Source organism: Gymnoscopelus microlampas (genome assembly GCF_963454915.1).
Source record: "Gymnoscopelus microlampas genome assembly, chromosome: 3".
In the NCBI taxonomy this organism is placed as follows: domain Eukaryota; kingdom Metazoa; phylum Chordata; class Actinopteri; order Myctophiformes; family Myctophidae; genus Gymnoscopelus; species Gymnoscopelus microlampas.
In genome coordinates, this window is record NC_139940.1 from 7755848 (window position 1) to 7772206 (window position 16359).

General features: G+C 42.3%; 1 protein-coding gene across 3 annotated transcripts in view; it reads left to right on the top strand.

Annotated features, from left to right (window-relative positions):
• Positions 1 to 1667: 1667 nt before the first annotated feature.
• The window catches only part of sult2st3 (sulfotransferase family 2, cytosolic sulfotransferase 3), a 340324-nt gene continuing 325632 nt past the window's right edge, over positions 1668 to 16359 (top strand). The window contains exons 1-7 of one of the 3 annotated variants that reach the window (XM_084049605.1): positions 1668 to 1793; positions 3163 to 3398; positions 6463 to 6671; positions 7502 to 7628; positions 8807 to 8901; positions 9883 to 10063; positions 13003 to 14592. In XM_084049605.1, coding sequence (XP_083905731.1) covers positions 3263 to 3398; positions 6463 to 6671; positions 7502 to 7628; positions 8807 to 8901; positions 9883 to 10063; positions 13003 to 13139 — 885 coding nt within the window. In that variant the 5' untranslated portion in view covers positions 1668 to 1793; positions 3163 to 3262 and the 3' untranslated portion in view covers positions 13140 to 14592. Of the gene's footprint in view, positions 1794 to 3162; positions 3399 to 4196; positions 4510 to 6462; positions 6672 to 7501; positions 7629 to 8806; positions 8902 to 9882; positions 10064 to 13002; positions 14593 to 16359 lie in introns of those variants that run through there. The other 2 variants (XR_014600183.1, XM_084049604.1) reach the window with 2 other exon arrangements.

Below are 16359 nucleotides of genomic sequence, written 5' to 3' on the forward strand. Positions count from 1 at the left end.
ACACCAGCTGGTTGGTTCCTGTTCTAACTGCCAAGAACCTGCGAGTGGTCCTGGAGAGTCAGCTGTCCTTCAAGACACAAATGCAGTGATCACTTGATCCTGAAGGTTTACATTTTACAACAGCCAAAGGATCAGAGCCTTCCTCACCAAGGAGTTAGCCCAGCTCCTTATCCACGCTTCAGTCATGTCCAGACAATACTGAAACTTCCTCCTTTCTGTACTGGCATGTTCACTCACACCACATGCAATGGCAATTTCTTTCCATTTGTATCTGGGTTTTTTGTGCTATTTCTTTCTTTATTGTTTTCTCTTTGTTTCAGTATATTGGGGATTCTTGTGTAGACTAGACATTTTTTAATAAAAATGGCACCCCTTCCCTTCAGGACATGATCCAACTCTACACCTCTTCCTACTAACACTTAGGTCAGCTACAGTAACAACACAGAAGGTCTGTCGTATCCTATGACACCCTGGCCAACGCTTCACACATCGTAGACTCTTCTGATTCCTGGCTCCCAAAATATGGACTCTCAGTCAGAACTGCAGACTTACTCCCCATGTTCCACTGTAGTCTGAAAACTCACTTCATCAGACTCTACCTCACCCATAACTCCTCTCTCCTTCTTGCCACCTATCTTTTGATAGATGCTAGTTATACTATGCAGATGTATGATGGTTAGTTCATGTTATGGTTTGATGTTTACTATCCTTGTTACTTTGAAGCACTTCATTGATTTATTTGCACTCTACTTACTTGACCATTTACCATTGTTTGTTGTCAAGGGTTCGTGCCATTTATTCCCACCTTGCACTTTGCAACTGGCTTTGCATAAGAGTCTACCAAATGTGTAACTTGTAAAATGGCTTAAATGCTGTAGACGTAAAGTTGAAGCCACGGTGTCAACCGTCCGTTATGAAACTAACAAACTAATTAATGAAACCGCTTTCAAGAATTGTTTTGGTCCGTGCTTACAATAGAGCTAAGTTGTCACACCATAGCAGACAGTGAAACTCTTACAATTAGTGCTTCCTCAACATTTAAATAAAATACAATAAGAACACTCAAAAGAGTCAGAATATTGAATAAAGTAAAAATAGGAATATAGCCGAGATACTAACAACAATGAGCAGTGCAGTATAGGCTATAATACGGAATACTGTACCAGTAGCCTATGTCTGATGATGACTGAGGAAAAGTGAGTCACAATCCACCAGTGTACCTTAATAACCAAACAGTGCTATTCAGAGATCAGCTTCATAATTTACAACCGTTACCTCATTTCATTCCTCCTACTGGGAGTGTTTGCAGAGGACTTTCTGTCTGCAGGACACAAATCTCTCTCTCTCTTTCTTTCTCCTGATAGCCATGGGGCCTCTAGTGACTCACACAAAGCATCCATTATTTAAGTCCAACAATGGGCCAGGGCTTGACTGTTACCTAACACACACACACACACACACACACACACACACACACGCGCGCGCACGCGCGCACGCGCACGCACGCACACACACACACACACACACACACACACACGCACACGCACACGCACACGCACACTTCACACACTTCACACACCCCTCTGGCCCACATTAGGCTGATATTTTAATTCCTACAGGATTTAAAGCCCCATGTTTCCAGAATGGTGTGGGCTGGAAGAGGCTGGTTTTCCGCTTGCAGTTCCGCCACCTTCCAAGGCCTACCCCTAGGATACCTTAATCTTCTCCTAAAGTAAAAACAACTCGCCAAGACGTCAGCCTCTCCTCCTGCATTGGCGTACAACTGGCACCAGGTAAGGATGGCTCTAATTGACATTTGCTCGCTTAATTATTTAGTATTTCAGCTTTCTTTTCTTTGATAACCTCAAGAGGAGCCACACTTTAAAAAAACAACATAAATGTTTGTTTTCCGTCACCGTACAGCCATCAGTTGGATGGATGACCGGGCAATGATGAGTGCCAGGCATTCATTTATTTATAACATACCCATAGCCTTGAAAATAGCATTTGATTAACACTGTAACTACATTAAGCCTGGTGTTCAATTTTCTATGGGGGATTTAAGTGTTTTTTTTTATTTAATTCAAGTGTTATAGGTTTATATTCTGATATCATTGCTATATTGTTTGTAACATGGGTCTCTCTCTCTCTCTCTCTCTCTCTCTCTCTCTAGCTCTTTAAATAAACAGGAAATACATCTTTCGGTGGGTTAACAATTTCAGGAGGGAGTACCCATTTATCAGCTTGTTGCAGTTCCAATGTTGTCTTATCACTTATTTTTGTCATCACTTCCTTTCACTTGGTTTGCCTAATTTGGTGAAACAAAAATGTTTTCTTGCCACACACACACACACACACACACACACACACACACACACACACACACACACACACACACACACACACACACACACACACACACACACACACACACACACACACACACAATTCCACTACATCTCAGAGGCAAATATTGTAGGCTACTTTTACTCCACTACAGTTATTTGAAAGCTTTAGTTACTAGTTACTTTGCAGAGACATACATTATTATATTGGCCCTATTTTATACATAGGCTGGTTGAAAATAGCCGATCCACAAGCTCGCTACGCGTTGTGAGTGAGCTTGTAGATTTGCTATTTTCAAACATTTTACTACTTTTACTTTTGGTACTGTAAGTATATTTTGATGCCAACCCTTTTGTACTTTTACCCAAGTAACATTTTAAACACAAGGCCTTTTACTTGTAACAAAGTATTTTTTATAGTGGTCACTGAAAGAAGGGTTAGCATATAGAGAAGAACACAGAGATGAAGTGTTCTCTCAAAACATTCAACTCACTATAGTATCTACTTATTGTTATTAAATTCTAGGAGCCGACATTTCAAAACAACGTAAGTGGCAGAGATGAAGCTGCAGTGGCCTTGCACACACAGAGAGAGAAGTAGAATAGGAGAAATAGAGTACATGACTGAATTTAGGCCACCATTTATATTACTTTGACATTTAAAGCAGGTTTAGGACACTAGACAAATTATGATCAACAAGATTAACTCTATCGGTGGTATTCTTAACTAAAATATCAGAGTACATCCTCAACCACTGCTCTTTGCTGCAGATAGGAGTTCAAGTGTTGCTGACTGTCACTGTCTCTCCTCCTCCAGGGAGAGGGACACCAGACCTTGCCTACAGCAAAGCACGGCCCTGGCTACAGGTGGTGGTTCTGGAGCCTCTGGACGCAGACCCTCTTACAGACAGACAGTCATGTCACCAGACCGCTACCTGCTGCACCATGGACTCCTCTTACCCAGCATCGCTCACACCGAGGAAAGCCTCCGGTTCGCCCGTGATTTCAGCGTGCAGGACAGCGATGTGTTCGCTGTCACTTATCCCAAATCAGGTTTGTTTATGCACGTCGCACGTGTTCAATGTTATGTTATGTAGAGGAGTTTGTAACGTGATCCTGCGATAGCAGCAACAGAAGGTTGATTTGTTTTAATCAGTGGTGGAAAGTAACTAAATACATTTACTCAAGTACTGTACTTAAGTACAATTTTGAGGTATTTGTACTTTACTTGAGTATTTCCAATTTCCAATACTTTTACTTACTCCACTACATCTCAGAGGCAAATATTGTACTTTTACTCCACTACAACTATTTGATGGCTTTACTAGTTACTTTGCAGATATAAATGACTACATTATAAAACATACATTAACCACATCAGGCTATACATAGGCTATTTGAAAATAGCAGCTACAAGCTCACAACGTGTGAGCTTGTACATCGGCTATTTTCAAATATCTTTGTACTTTTACTTTTGGTAGCCTACTTTAAGTACATTTTGATGTAAATACTTTTGTACTTTTACTCAAGTAAATTTGGCCGGACGTTCCACCGATTCTGGATGACAACGACATAGAACCTCATCTCGGAGCTGTATAGCGGAGTGAGAGGTTCTTAATGGAGCTAGTGTGTGCTATGATGTTTGGTTAATTTACAAATAATGACAGTAGATTATGTGGAATCACCGAAATGCCCTACGGGATGATATTTTAGAAATGTGTGTGAAAGATTTAAAGTTGCTGTCCTGGTCCAACAAGTTCATTGTATCCATCTGTCGTAACCATGCACACATAGTAACAGTACCTCCCATTTGGCACTGACTGACTGACTGACTGACTGCGCTGTAGATACGAGACAAACCTCCAATACAAACCCCGTGGTGTAAACATCTGTATTAGTGTAGCCTACACACACACACACACACACACACACACACACACACACACACACACACACACACACACACACACACACACACACACACACACACACACACATCTCTCTGAGGCTGGTTGATTTATAATGGAAGCGTCTGAGGAGAAGTATTTCCTCCATCGTGGACTGCTGTTGCCCAGAGAGACGCACAGCCAGGAGAGCTTGACATTTGCGAACGAATTCCAGTTTCACGACGATGACGTTGTGGCTGTTACCTACCCGAAGTCAGGTAAAGTTGGCCGTGCGTGACCATCCGTCCGTATGCATTGCATGGACATGTCATGTCACATACGGATTTATGTGTAAACGCTTTGTTGAATCTGTGTGTGCTACTACTGCTAGACAGAGATACATATATGTAGCCTATTTGGTTCTTTAAGGTGATAGATACGATTATAGTTGTTTTGTTTGGTTGTTTGTTTGTTAGTTGTTCATTGTTTTTGTTCAAGCTCAAGCTGTTGTTATTATTATTATTAATTAGATAATTGCCACGATACTCTCTTCAGTTCTGAATCCTAAGGCAAAAAAAGGTTAATTGACTCCAAACAAATCAATCCAATCAAATGTTTTTAATTAATCAATTAAACCCTATTTTAAATTGTCATGTGGCGAACATAGCCGATCTACAAGCTCACAACTTGTTAGTTTGTAGATCAGCAACCGTTTGACTTTTTATTTCTTTCTTGCCATTTAATTCTGGGATCCCAAGAACCAAGTCAGCTGGGAATTCACCAGCCATTGATATAGACCAATTATTTGTTTACTAACATTGAGACTGGACGCACAGGTGATTGTTTCACGCAATCAATTCCCAACCTGTTGTTTCAGGGTGCGCTGGTTTCAGCACACCCCAACCCCCTCTTGTGTGTTGGCTAGTGAGGCACGTCCTAGCGAGACCTGACAGAATGGGTTTCATTGCGCGCATACTGGTTCCTATCAGTGTGACGTCGTCTGTTAAGGGGTCTTGCTGGTGAAGTTACTGTACAAACACTCAGTCTTGTCAGAGAGAGTGACCTGTAGCTTGAAAGAGTAGTAGCCTGAGCTCTATGAACCTGACACTGTTGGGCTCCACTGGAACAACAGACTAATCTTTCAAAGCACAGCAGCATACCTGCCTCAACATGACACAAGAATGAGGAAATAGCTGACACAGACAGAGAGAGAGAGAGTGTACACTTTATTACACACTGTAATTCATTTAAAGTAATTAATATACCCTCCAGGGGGGGCTGCCACAGGGCAGGGGAATCAATTGGAAAGGAGAGGAAAAAGAAGGGGGGGCGGGTGCATTATTAAAACATGTTTGAATTGAATAATGACAATTATTATGACAATGTATTAAAATAATTTCAATGATTTTAAAAAATCTTCGAAAATAGTAAAGATAGCGATCTACGTGCTCAATGCGTTGCGCTGCAAAGTGTTGTAAGATAGAGCAGCTATTTTCGCAAGTTTTATTAGATAAAAAAAAAAGAAGCAATTTCACAATGGGGAGGCACAGCCAGAGGCTATGGCTCTTTGCAAATCCTTGGCATGGAAACATTTGGGAATCCCTGGTGTAAATAACACCTTGTGTCAGGGTTCCCACGGTTACAGAATTCCTGGAAAAGCCACAGTGACATTAGAAAAACTGTTTGAGAATGTTTTAGGAAAGTGCATTTATGTTACCCAGGTGTCGCTAATTACAAACTTGGACTAATTCCATCAGTTAATTATTTCCATGAAGTACATTGTACAGTCATCCCTGCTGTCTGCATCTGGACACATTTTGAATGTTGATCTGTTATTTTCACTTTTTTTAAATCTTTATAATTGTTTATTAAAAGAAAAAACTCCCGCACAAAAGATTTAATGGGAAGGAATACAACGTTTGTTGCCTTAAGATAACCTGTTGAAGGTCTATTTTGACCGATGTTGTTGTATTCCCAATTTCCCATTAAATCTTTTTCTTGCATTTGAAGACAGTGTGCAGGAGTTTTTTCTTTCAGTACGTTTGGGACCTTGATCGTTTGGTCTTTACGCACCTTGTCGCCTTTGTAGGTGTGCAAAAGACTAGTCTTGACTTGCTTTTAGTTTTTATAATCCTTTATTAATCATAATCGAGGCAAAAGTTTTAAACAATCGGGTATTGATTTGAAGTCAAATGGCCCAGCCCTGGCTCATGTTGTGTTGTGGTCCACAGGTACCACCTGGATGCAGGAGGTCCTGCCATTGGTTTTGAACGGGGGGGATCTGACTCCGGTCCAAACCATTCCTAACTGGGACAGAGTTCCGTGGCTGGAGGAGACCCGGCTAGCGCTAGTGGCGGAGCGCTTGCCGACCCCACGCGCACTAGTTTCCCACCTGCCCTATCACCTCATGCCCAAGTCCTTCGACAGCTCCAAAGCCAAGGTAGGGAAGGTGCAAGGGATCTCCACGTGGGACTGCTCCAGTGGTGGACAGTAACCGAGTAAATGGACTTGAGTACTTTACTTGAGTCCAGATTCTTAGAATCTGTACTTTACTTGAGTATTCGATTTTTTTTAATACTTATTATTCTTACTGAGTTAATTTCCAAGACAAATATTTTACTTTTACTCGAGTACAGTACATTTCTAGGAAGGCTGTAAAGTACAGAGTACTTTTAAGCCCACTCCACATCCACACCAATGATTTGCTATGCAACTCCTTGCAACACGCAACTACTTGCAACCATTATCCCCAATGGCAGTTGCAAGGAGTTGCATTGGTGCGGTTGACCTTGTTGCAAGGAGTTGCGACTAGTTGCATTGGTGCGGTTTGGCCTTTAGGTTGGCAGTTCTTTTTTTCTTCCCTAAAATGCAATCGGCTTCCCCCTCCGCTCGTCTCTTTGTTACAGGACATCTTGTATGGGCGTATAGGAGTAAAAGTATTTAGTTCTGGTTCCTCAGTAATTTCTATGTTTTTATAGGCGTTTCTGCAGGTTTTGTAAAACGTAGTGGTTCTACAAGCAAGTGCAACTTAAGTGGTTAAAATAGCAGCAGATCGGCCTACATGAGGCTTTGTCCCCCTTTCGTCCATACATGGGCATAAAAGTCTGTCTTTTTTTTGTCCCCCTTTCGTCCATACATGGGCATAAAAGGGAATTTATTCTGGGTCTGGCATAACCAGGTCTCCTGGTCTTGTTTTTTTTTTAGCTCTGGCAGATTGGTCTGGTTTCCAGGCTATAGTGTTTGACAGATGTTCTGTGTTGTGTATCACAGGTGATTTATGTGAGCAGGAATCCCAAGGACGTCATGGTGTCGTCCTATCACTTCCATAAGATGGCCAGTTTCCTTGACGACCCCGGAACCTTCCAGGAGTTCATGGACAAGTTCCTGCAGGGGAAAGGTCAGATGTCATTTCACATGCCCCGTCATGAGACGATCTACAAGCTCATTGTGAGATTGTAGATCGGCTATTTTCAGTGAGCAACACCATCATACAACAAAGTATAAATCAGGCTTTAGAGGAGAGAGACACTGGCCTCTACGGTACAGTCTTACATGTGCAAATTCAGACGAATGACCATCGCCTGCCGACACAAAATTCAGAATGTGAGAATGTTTTTTTTTTACTTGAGCACCTGCCCCTCAAAATGTCTGTGCACGCCACTGGATGTGAACTCGCTTCGACCAAATGTTTTATTCCCCCCTGCACTCCCACAAAATGGAAGTGAATGGGCGGCGAATAAGGCATGTGTGACCGCACTCTAAACCTGTGTCCAGTGTTCACACCGGATGCAACGCAATGTCTTCTTCTTGCCACGATTACATGCAAAGACACAAATAGATGTGAATTTGCACCGAATTTGCGACATGAAGAACGTGAATGACGAAGTTAAGTCCGATACATTTCAACTAGCGTTCCGGTGTGAACACACCATAACAGGTGTAGGTCCAATCCTTGCTGAGCAAGCAGCCTGATCTCACAGAACACGGTGAAATAGCACGGATTGAAAATTCCGTACATAGACGACTAGAAAAGGCGAAAAGCCGTGCATAGGAGCCGCGATGCCCACGGTGAAATAACATGGGTTGCAACAACCCGGAAGCAGAGCAGTCCCCACAACATGATTTACCAATCTGTGCCTATCGGTATATAACTCGGACGGCGCTGAGTTGGGCTCAAGCGAACGTTCCGACGTTCAGCACGGTGGTGCTTCACGTTCAGACTGTGTGCCTCCGACATGGTCCAAAACATAAAGTCAATGGGAGGGATTCACGGCTCCTATGCGCAGGTTTTGGGGTTTTCTAGTCGTCTATGTAAGGAATTTCCTAAGTTATTCTGGGCATGAGAGTCAGCCAAACATTTAAAATGGCACTATCGTGAACAAAACATTAAGCAACGCAGCACATTTCATCTGCTAAAACATCTCCAGGAGAAGCCAAACTTTATTGTCACATCACATGACAACAGGTGTAAAGGATTGGGTGAAATTCTCTCAGTATTGCAGTTTGTCTTAGTGATTGGAGTATTGAGAGGAGTTATTCTGTGCACTGGCTCTGCTGACTGTGTTTTATGTGCAGTGATGTTTGGGAAATGGACGGACCACGTAAAAAGCTGGAGACACACGGAGCTGGGAGACAGAATTCTCTACCTCACATATGAAGAAATGGTCCAGGTAATAGGAAACTGTCTGTCTGTCTGTCTGTCTGTCTGTCTGTCTGTCACACTACTTTTTGATGTGCTCACTGTCCCAAGGTTTGTGTCCATATACCCTGTCTCTTCTGGTTGCACCATAATAATGTAATGACAGTCCTTTATTATATGCCTTCCTTTATTATATGCCCTTTCCACAACAAAGAGCATTGTCATCATCACATACCCCAGACAGACTGAAAGATGGAGGGAGGTAGGGCGTGCCTCCTGGTGGAGATTTGTTCTCTACTGGGCACACCTTTCTAGTACACATTATAAAGGAATGTAGAAACACCACTTTTTCATTTAGAATTAATTTATACCCTTGTGCACGTGAAACAAAAAGCAATGTTTGGGTCCACCCTTCCTTTTTAATTTAGATGAAATGCGCTTTTAGACAATTTTACAATAATTCTAACTGGGAACTGGGAGTGATTTGTGTGGGATGTTAGAATTGAATTCTAATTAATCTAATCTTTTAACCAAAATTGTCTTTCTTTTGGAGTATGGGCTACATACTTGACTTTATACGTGCCTCTTCAAACAGACCAAATGCAGACAAACATTTCCTGCCACAGACAAAATCTGTTCTTGTTCAGCAAGTTGGATTTCATCATCATTGCAATGTGTGAATGTGTCTGTGAATTGGTGAATGTTATACATTTCACACTGTAAAGCACTTTGGATGAAGGCACTATACTGTAGAAATGCAGACCTGTGTGTGTGTGTGTGTGTGTGTGTGTGTGTGTGTCTGTCTGTCTGTCTGTCTGTCTGTCTGTCTGTCTGTCTGTCTGTCTGTCTGTCTGTCTGTGTGTGTGTGTGTGTGTGTGTGTGTGTGTGTGTGTGTGTGTGTGTGTGTGTGTGTGTGTGTGTGTGTGTGTGTGTGTGTGTGTGTGTGTGTGTGTGTGTGTGTGTGTGTGTGTGTGTGTGTGTGTGTGTGTGTGTGTGTGTGCCTCCCTCCCAGGACCTGCATGGATCTCTGCAGCGTGTGTCAGATTTCCTGGGCAGGGGTCTGGACGAAGAGGCCATTCAGAGGATAGCAGCACAGTGCTGCTTCAACAACATGAAGACCAACTGCATGTCCAACTACTCCCTGGTCCCCCAAGACATTATGGACAACAGCAAATCCCCCTTCCTCAGGAAAGGTACTGGTGTGTCTACTTCATTCTATTATGAAGCTCAGCTCCGAACTCTCAAAAATCCGTACTTGGCTGACCGATAACAAACTGTCACTACACCTTGGGAAAACTGAATCCATTCTCTTTGGGACCAAACATTCCCTCAGACAGATGGAGGTAAATGATTTCAAGATCAAAGTCGATTACACAATTATCTCCAGCAAAGAAGAGATTACCTATTTGGGTTGTATTCTCGACAAATACCTGTCAGGTGAAAGCATGGGGACAAAGGTGGTCAAAATAGTAAACCAGAGAACCAAATTTATGGGCAGAGTTTCCTCTTTTGTCAACCCTCAGGCCCTCAGGACCCTCTCAGGGGCCCTGATTCAACCACATTTTGACTATGCTAGCACCTCCTGGTACTCCAACACCTCAGTGTCACTGAAGACTAAGCTTCAAACCTCCCAAAACAAACTGATTCGACTACTCCTCGGATTGCGGCCCATGACCCACCTTTCTCCCACCCATTTTGCCAGCCTAGGCTGGCTCAGGGTGGAAGACAGGGTTAAACAACCAAAAATGGGACTGGCCTTCAAAATTGTAAATGAAAATTTGCCCGATATGCCCCCTATTCCTAGCCTGGTAAACCCTCCCTCCGGAAATCTCATTTCAATTCGATTTCAGAAAGGAGTCTGGTCTGAAACGCCTTTCTCCAATAATCGCTCTGCTCGCCGAGCCGACGAGCCTATCAGCGTCGTCGCTCATTGTTCTGTGATTGACAGCGACAGTTGGCCAATCAGGTGGCGAGTTCGAGTGAGCCCGAATGAACCCGAGTGCAGCCTGAGAGCCGCCGAAAAAAGACGAACGGCAGCCATTGTTGTTTGTGCGAGTGCCTTCACTTCTTACTTTCAGTTTTATAACGCTTTCAAACTTCTTTTTTGAGGCACGGAATTTACTTATAAGATATCGTTTGGATAGAATTTAGTTGTTTAACTTCATATATGTGGTCAATTAATCATGACAGAGCCTATTTAAAAATATAAATTTAGAGAACCGGCAGGGGCGGGGAGTGACACGCATGTATCCCAATAAGGCAACCTATTTTCGGCATGGCCGTCCCAAAAGTCCCGTTGCGTCACATAGTCTGGAGCTCGTCAAATTGAACTGCTCATTGGCTGAAGGGGAAAAACGATCATTGGTTGAAGGGGTTGTCAGTCAACGGTATTACTCCCGCCCAACTCCAGCCCACAGCGATTATTGCAGAAAGGCGTTTCAGACCAGACTCCTTTCTGAAATCGAATTGAAATGAGATTTCCGGAGGGAGGGTTTACCAGGCTACCCTATTCCCGCATATCTGAGTAAATACCTCCAAAAGGCTAGTGACACCCACAGTCACAATACCAGAGGGAGCGTTAACAACAATTTGGTACCACCCACCCATAAAACAAACATGGGCAAATTCTCCTTCTACAGCACTGCCACCCAGGATTGGAATGGTCTAACCCCATCCCTCAATTAGCTCACAGGGCTCAGTAGATCGTCATGACTGCTTCTCTTATGAGACAACATTAAAGCAGGGGAACTTGTCTCTGCACTGCAATTGTTTTAGAGCAAAACCCTGCTTTACACCATCACTGTTACACACTCTGACACCTGGAAGCTATCCCAGTGCAACCACAGTCTTCTACTGTTGACCACTGGGAGTTGACCAGTACAACCACAGTCTTCTATTTTCGGTCTCTGAGAGCTGCCCAGTACAACCACAGTGTTCTCCATTATCACCTGTGTACAATCTCAAGGCCACGTTATACATCCATACAACCAGTTGCACTTGGAGGAAAAAAGCAGTGTTGCTAACATGTTAAAATTTGTGGCGCAGGGTGGCGCAGTCGGTAGCGCTGTCGCCTCACAGCTAGAAGGTCCTGGGTTCGAATCCCGCCGGGCGCTGGGGGCTTGTCTTCTCCTCCACGTCATCAGCGCCCATACCCTAGGTGGGGTTGGCAAAAGGGCCCACTCTGTTTGGAGTTTGCATGTTCTCCCTGTGTCTCCTAGGGTAGGTAATACCCTCACAAAAACATGTAGTAATCCTGGTCGCCATACCGCCTCCCCCATGACAGCCGGGGCGCCTGATGGAGGGGAAGGGAACTGGTTGGAATAACGTGTTCCTTCCACGCGCTACGTCCTACCGGGGAAACTCCCCCCTGTCAGGTGATAAGAAGGTCAGTTGGCTCTCATGCATTGAAGGAGGCATGAGCTCGGCTCTGGGCTCCCTAGGCTGGCGGGGGGAGTGTAGCGCCCAGGATCACTTAGATAATTGGCACCGGGTGAAAAAGGGTTACAAAATTGTGGGATAAAAAATAGTATGTTTTGTTAAATTGCAGTGATTATAAAACAGTTTACGTGTCAAGATTATCATTGCTTTTTTTTAATGATCCTAATAATCCTTTTTGTACAACTGAGAGAATCACACAGGTAGTCATGCCTCACAAACAATCAGACAGTGTGTGTCATTGTCTGCTGGCATGCATCTCAGTGTGTGGGTGTGTGATCTCGCTGGCATTGGAGATGTGCCATACTATTGTTATGTCCCCATGTCCAAGAGAACATGTACTGTTAAAAGGCTGGTCAACAGGGAAAGGCCCCGAAGTGAGTGAATGTTAAATCAACTGATAAATTAAACAAAAAAACGAATAGCCAGCCGATCAGAGATCTCTGCCTATACTGATATGTCTGCTGGGAGGACATGTAAATTCAAAAGGGGTTAAAACTGTGTGTGGAAACAGAAATGTAAAAAGAAACTGCAATGCCGAACCAATGCAAAGACTTTAAAGCGGCCCTTCATATTGGGATGGTGACGTGCGCCACCCAGTGTTAAGACAAAGATACTGCAGGGAGCAGAGCAAGTAAGTTCACGCATAATCACAAAGTACTGACATTCTCTGTGTGTGTGTGTGTGTGTGTTCCAGGTGTTACTGGAGACTGGAGAAACCATTTCAGCCCGGAGCAGGAGGCCCAGTTCTCAGCTGTCATGAGCAGAGAGATGGAGGGAGAAAAGCTTTCCTCCCTGTGGGACCCGGAAGCCTCCCAACCTGCAAACCAATGAGAAATAAACAACAGCTGCATTAATGGATGGTACATGTGTTTGATAGTGGAATTACTCGGAATCTAATCACATGAACTCTAGCATCCCTATTCTGGGGAGAACTTTTGGCGAAAACAGCTGATCTACAAGCTCAATGCTATTTTCAGTGAAGAGATTTGGTGTAGAGCCCTGGATGACCCCGGTCAGGGTTAATAATGTGATGCTTACTAGCAACAGGGGCAAAACTAGTTTTTACTACGGTAAATTTCATTAATGTGTCTCAATCATATTGACACATGCAATACGTATAGCATTTACAGCCATATACCGTCAATCATTTGGGGATTTGCAAAGATCCCCAAACTGCTAAAATTTTAAATGTATCTTAGTTTTTTTAATGTAGTATATCTATTGATAATATAAAACTGGTGTTGGTATAAAACTTTACCAATTTCCACACTTACGCACATCAATGCCAAATCGGTTTGGATGAAAATGAGTTAAATAGTAGTGCTGCCACCAGTTAATTACATCAGTATTAGATTTGAGTACACTGACCCGTATGGATGTAAGCGTCACTATCCAGGCAGACTGTACTAGTAGTTTAATGATTATCAATTTTTTCCTTCTTTTTTGGGGAGCAAATTTTGATCTGGAGTCTTTTGGATAGGGCAGTGAAAAGAACCATGACCTCAAGGGCAGAGAAGGTATAATAGTCCAGAGGTTCTCAAACCTTTCCATGCCAAGGACCCCCAAATAGGCACAGATTCTAACCCCCCTAATGAATCAAAACTGTACAAGTGATGTTAGAATGGAATTAAAATAATGATAACTGGCTAACGTCACAATGTATTGAATGTCTTGTCTCTTGTCAGGCGGAAATCGTGTATGTCCAAAACCATTAGGCTACTGCTCAAGAAATGATAAAAAGAAAAAAGAACCAATGGATCCTATGTAGTTATTATTTATTCACAAGCTCTAATACTTTCCATGTGTTAAATATTTATAAAAACTCACAGACACACGTAACCACTTTCACTTTCAAAATGTATCAAAAGTAGCGAAAATAGCGGAGCTTGTACATCAGCTATTTTCGCTACTTTTCCATGACACTCTTGTACAACGAAGTATAGGGCATTATTTTAAGAAAAAACTAAACGTTGAAATATGAAATATTTCCAACAGTGACAGAACTGAAACATTTCTCTGCTCTCTGGAATGTCAAATAACCTCACAGATATTCTGTACATTATTATGAGTATTTTATACACGGCATTTCAGGTGTGACTTTTGTACTTAAAAAACCTCTTATAGCTACAACTTCCAAGTTATGTAGCAAAGTCAATCAATGTGATTAGAAAAGTCATCACTGACTTTTTACAGCTTTACAACCAGCAGATGACAGCTACTGTATGTTTGATTGATGGATTAGATTTATATCCAAAGTGCATTACTCAATAAAAATTAAATGAAATTAACGATTGTTTTGCACAACTCTATACTTTAAAATCCAGGATAAAAAATGTTATGTTCTCTCCTGCATTTTATCGTGGAAAAAGATATCTTGTTTTATTTCTTTATTTTATTATCTTTTTAACTCATTCACTGCCAGAATTATTTCTGGCCGCGTTTGAACACTGCCATATTTTTCATTGAAAAAAAAAAGTACTCAGGAGCCGAGATACAGAATTTTTAAGTTTTAAGTTAACAAGGAAGTGGATGGGAGTCTATATCTTCGAAAAATCATATCTCCTTGGTCTTTGGGTCAAAAAAAAAAAAAAAAATCTAAAAAAAAAAAAAAAAAAAAAATATATATTTTTAATTTTTTAATTTTTTTAAAAAGTCGTTTTAGTCGTTCTTGGCAGGCATGGCTTATGGACAGAAGTCGTTTTAGTCGTTCTAGGCAGTATATGAGTTAAATGCCTTTTAAGTCTTTGAATGCCTTCTTATGCTTTATGTAAAGCACTTTGAATAGAGGTGTGTGTGTGTGTGTGTGTGTGTGTGTGTGTGTGTGTGTGTGTGTGTGTGTGTGTGTGTGTGTGTGTGTGTGTGTGTGTGTGTGTGTGTGTGTGTGTGTGTGTGTGTGTGTGTGTGTGTGTGTGTTAAATGAGCTTTACAATTAAAGTTGCCATGCCTATGAGTGAATAATGATGGCGAGCAACACATTGTAGTCGATCTACAAGCTCAGAATTAGTCACATCCGTGACACATTTTATGAGCTTGTAGATCTGCTATTCTCAGAACGTGACACTGTCACACGATGAAGCATAAATCAGCCGTCACCCTTCTCGTAGCATAGAGCAGTGGTTCTCAAAGTGGGGTCTGGGGACCCCCAGTGGTCCTTGAGGGGTTTCCAGCGAGTAAAACTGGCAATCTCTTGGCTTGGTTTAAATGTTAAATGGTGCATGTGTAGCACCTTTATCAAAGGACTTTACAATCTTCGTCCCCTTGCTAAACTAATGGCCTTAGTAATGTTTTGCCTAAGTCAGCTCCTCATGACACTGGCCACCTCTGGTAAAATCGCCTATCTCCTAATTGAAAAGGATCATGCTGTTCCCTCCCCTTTTAGTATAATGGCCTAACTCCCTAGTGTGACTTAGGCCAAAATAGGCATTTTTTTTGGCCGAAGTCACATGGTTTTGTGACTTCGGGCCAAAAAAAATGGCCTAAATAAGTAAATCATTTGGCCTAAGTCAGATTTAAACCTATTTAAATCTCATATGTTACATACTGTAACTGACAGACAGTGTCATTTTTGAGTGGTGCCAGCCACTCCTACACTTGACCGTGTGTGTGTGTCTGTCCGTCCGTCTGTATGTTTGAGCACGGCCTCAACAGCTGCAGCTGATTGCAACACAAGGATGCAACCAGTTACACTAATTCAAAGGCACCATAAACGTTTTGGGTGAAATGATTAAGAAATATTGTATTGTTTTGTTTTGGATCAATTTGATTTTTTTTCTGAAAAACTTTAAAAAATGACTTGGCCATTAGTTTAGCAAGGTGACGATGTGCAACATTACATTCATCCATTGATCACACATCAATTAACTTCAGGAAACTATGCGGGGCACCAACCTGCTCAATGGGGGCAGTAGAGGTTACTAGTCTATGGTACTGACTGGCAGTGGTTCTCAACCTTTTCATGCCGCGACCCCCCAAAATAATCATATTTGAACTGGGGACCCCCCCCACCCTGACAAGCACTTGGAATTGTAGGCATTACTTTCAGTTTAGACTT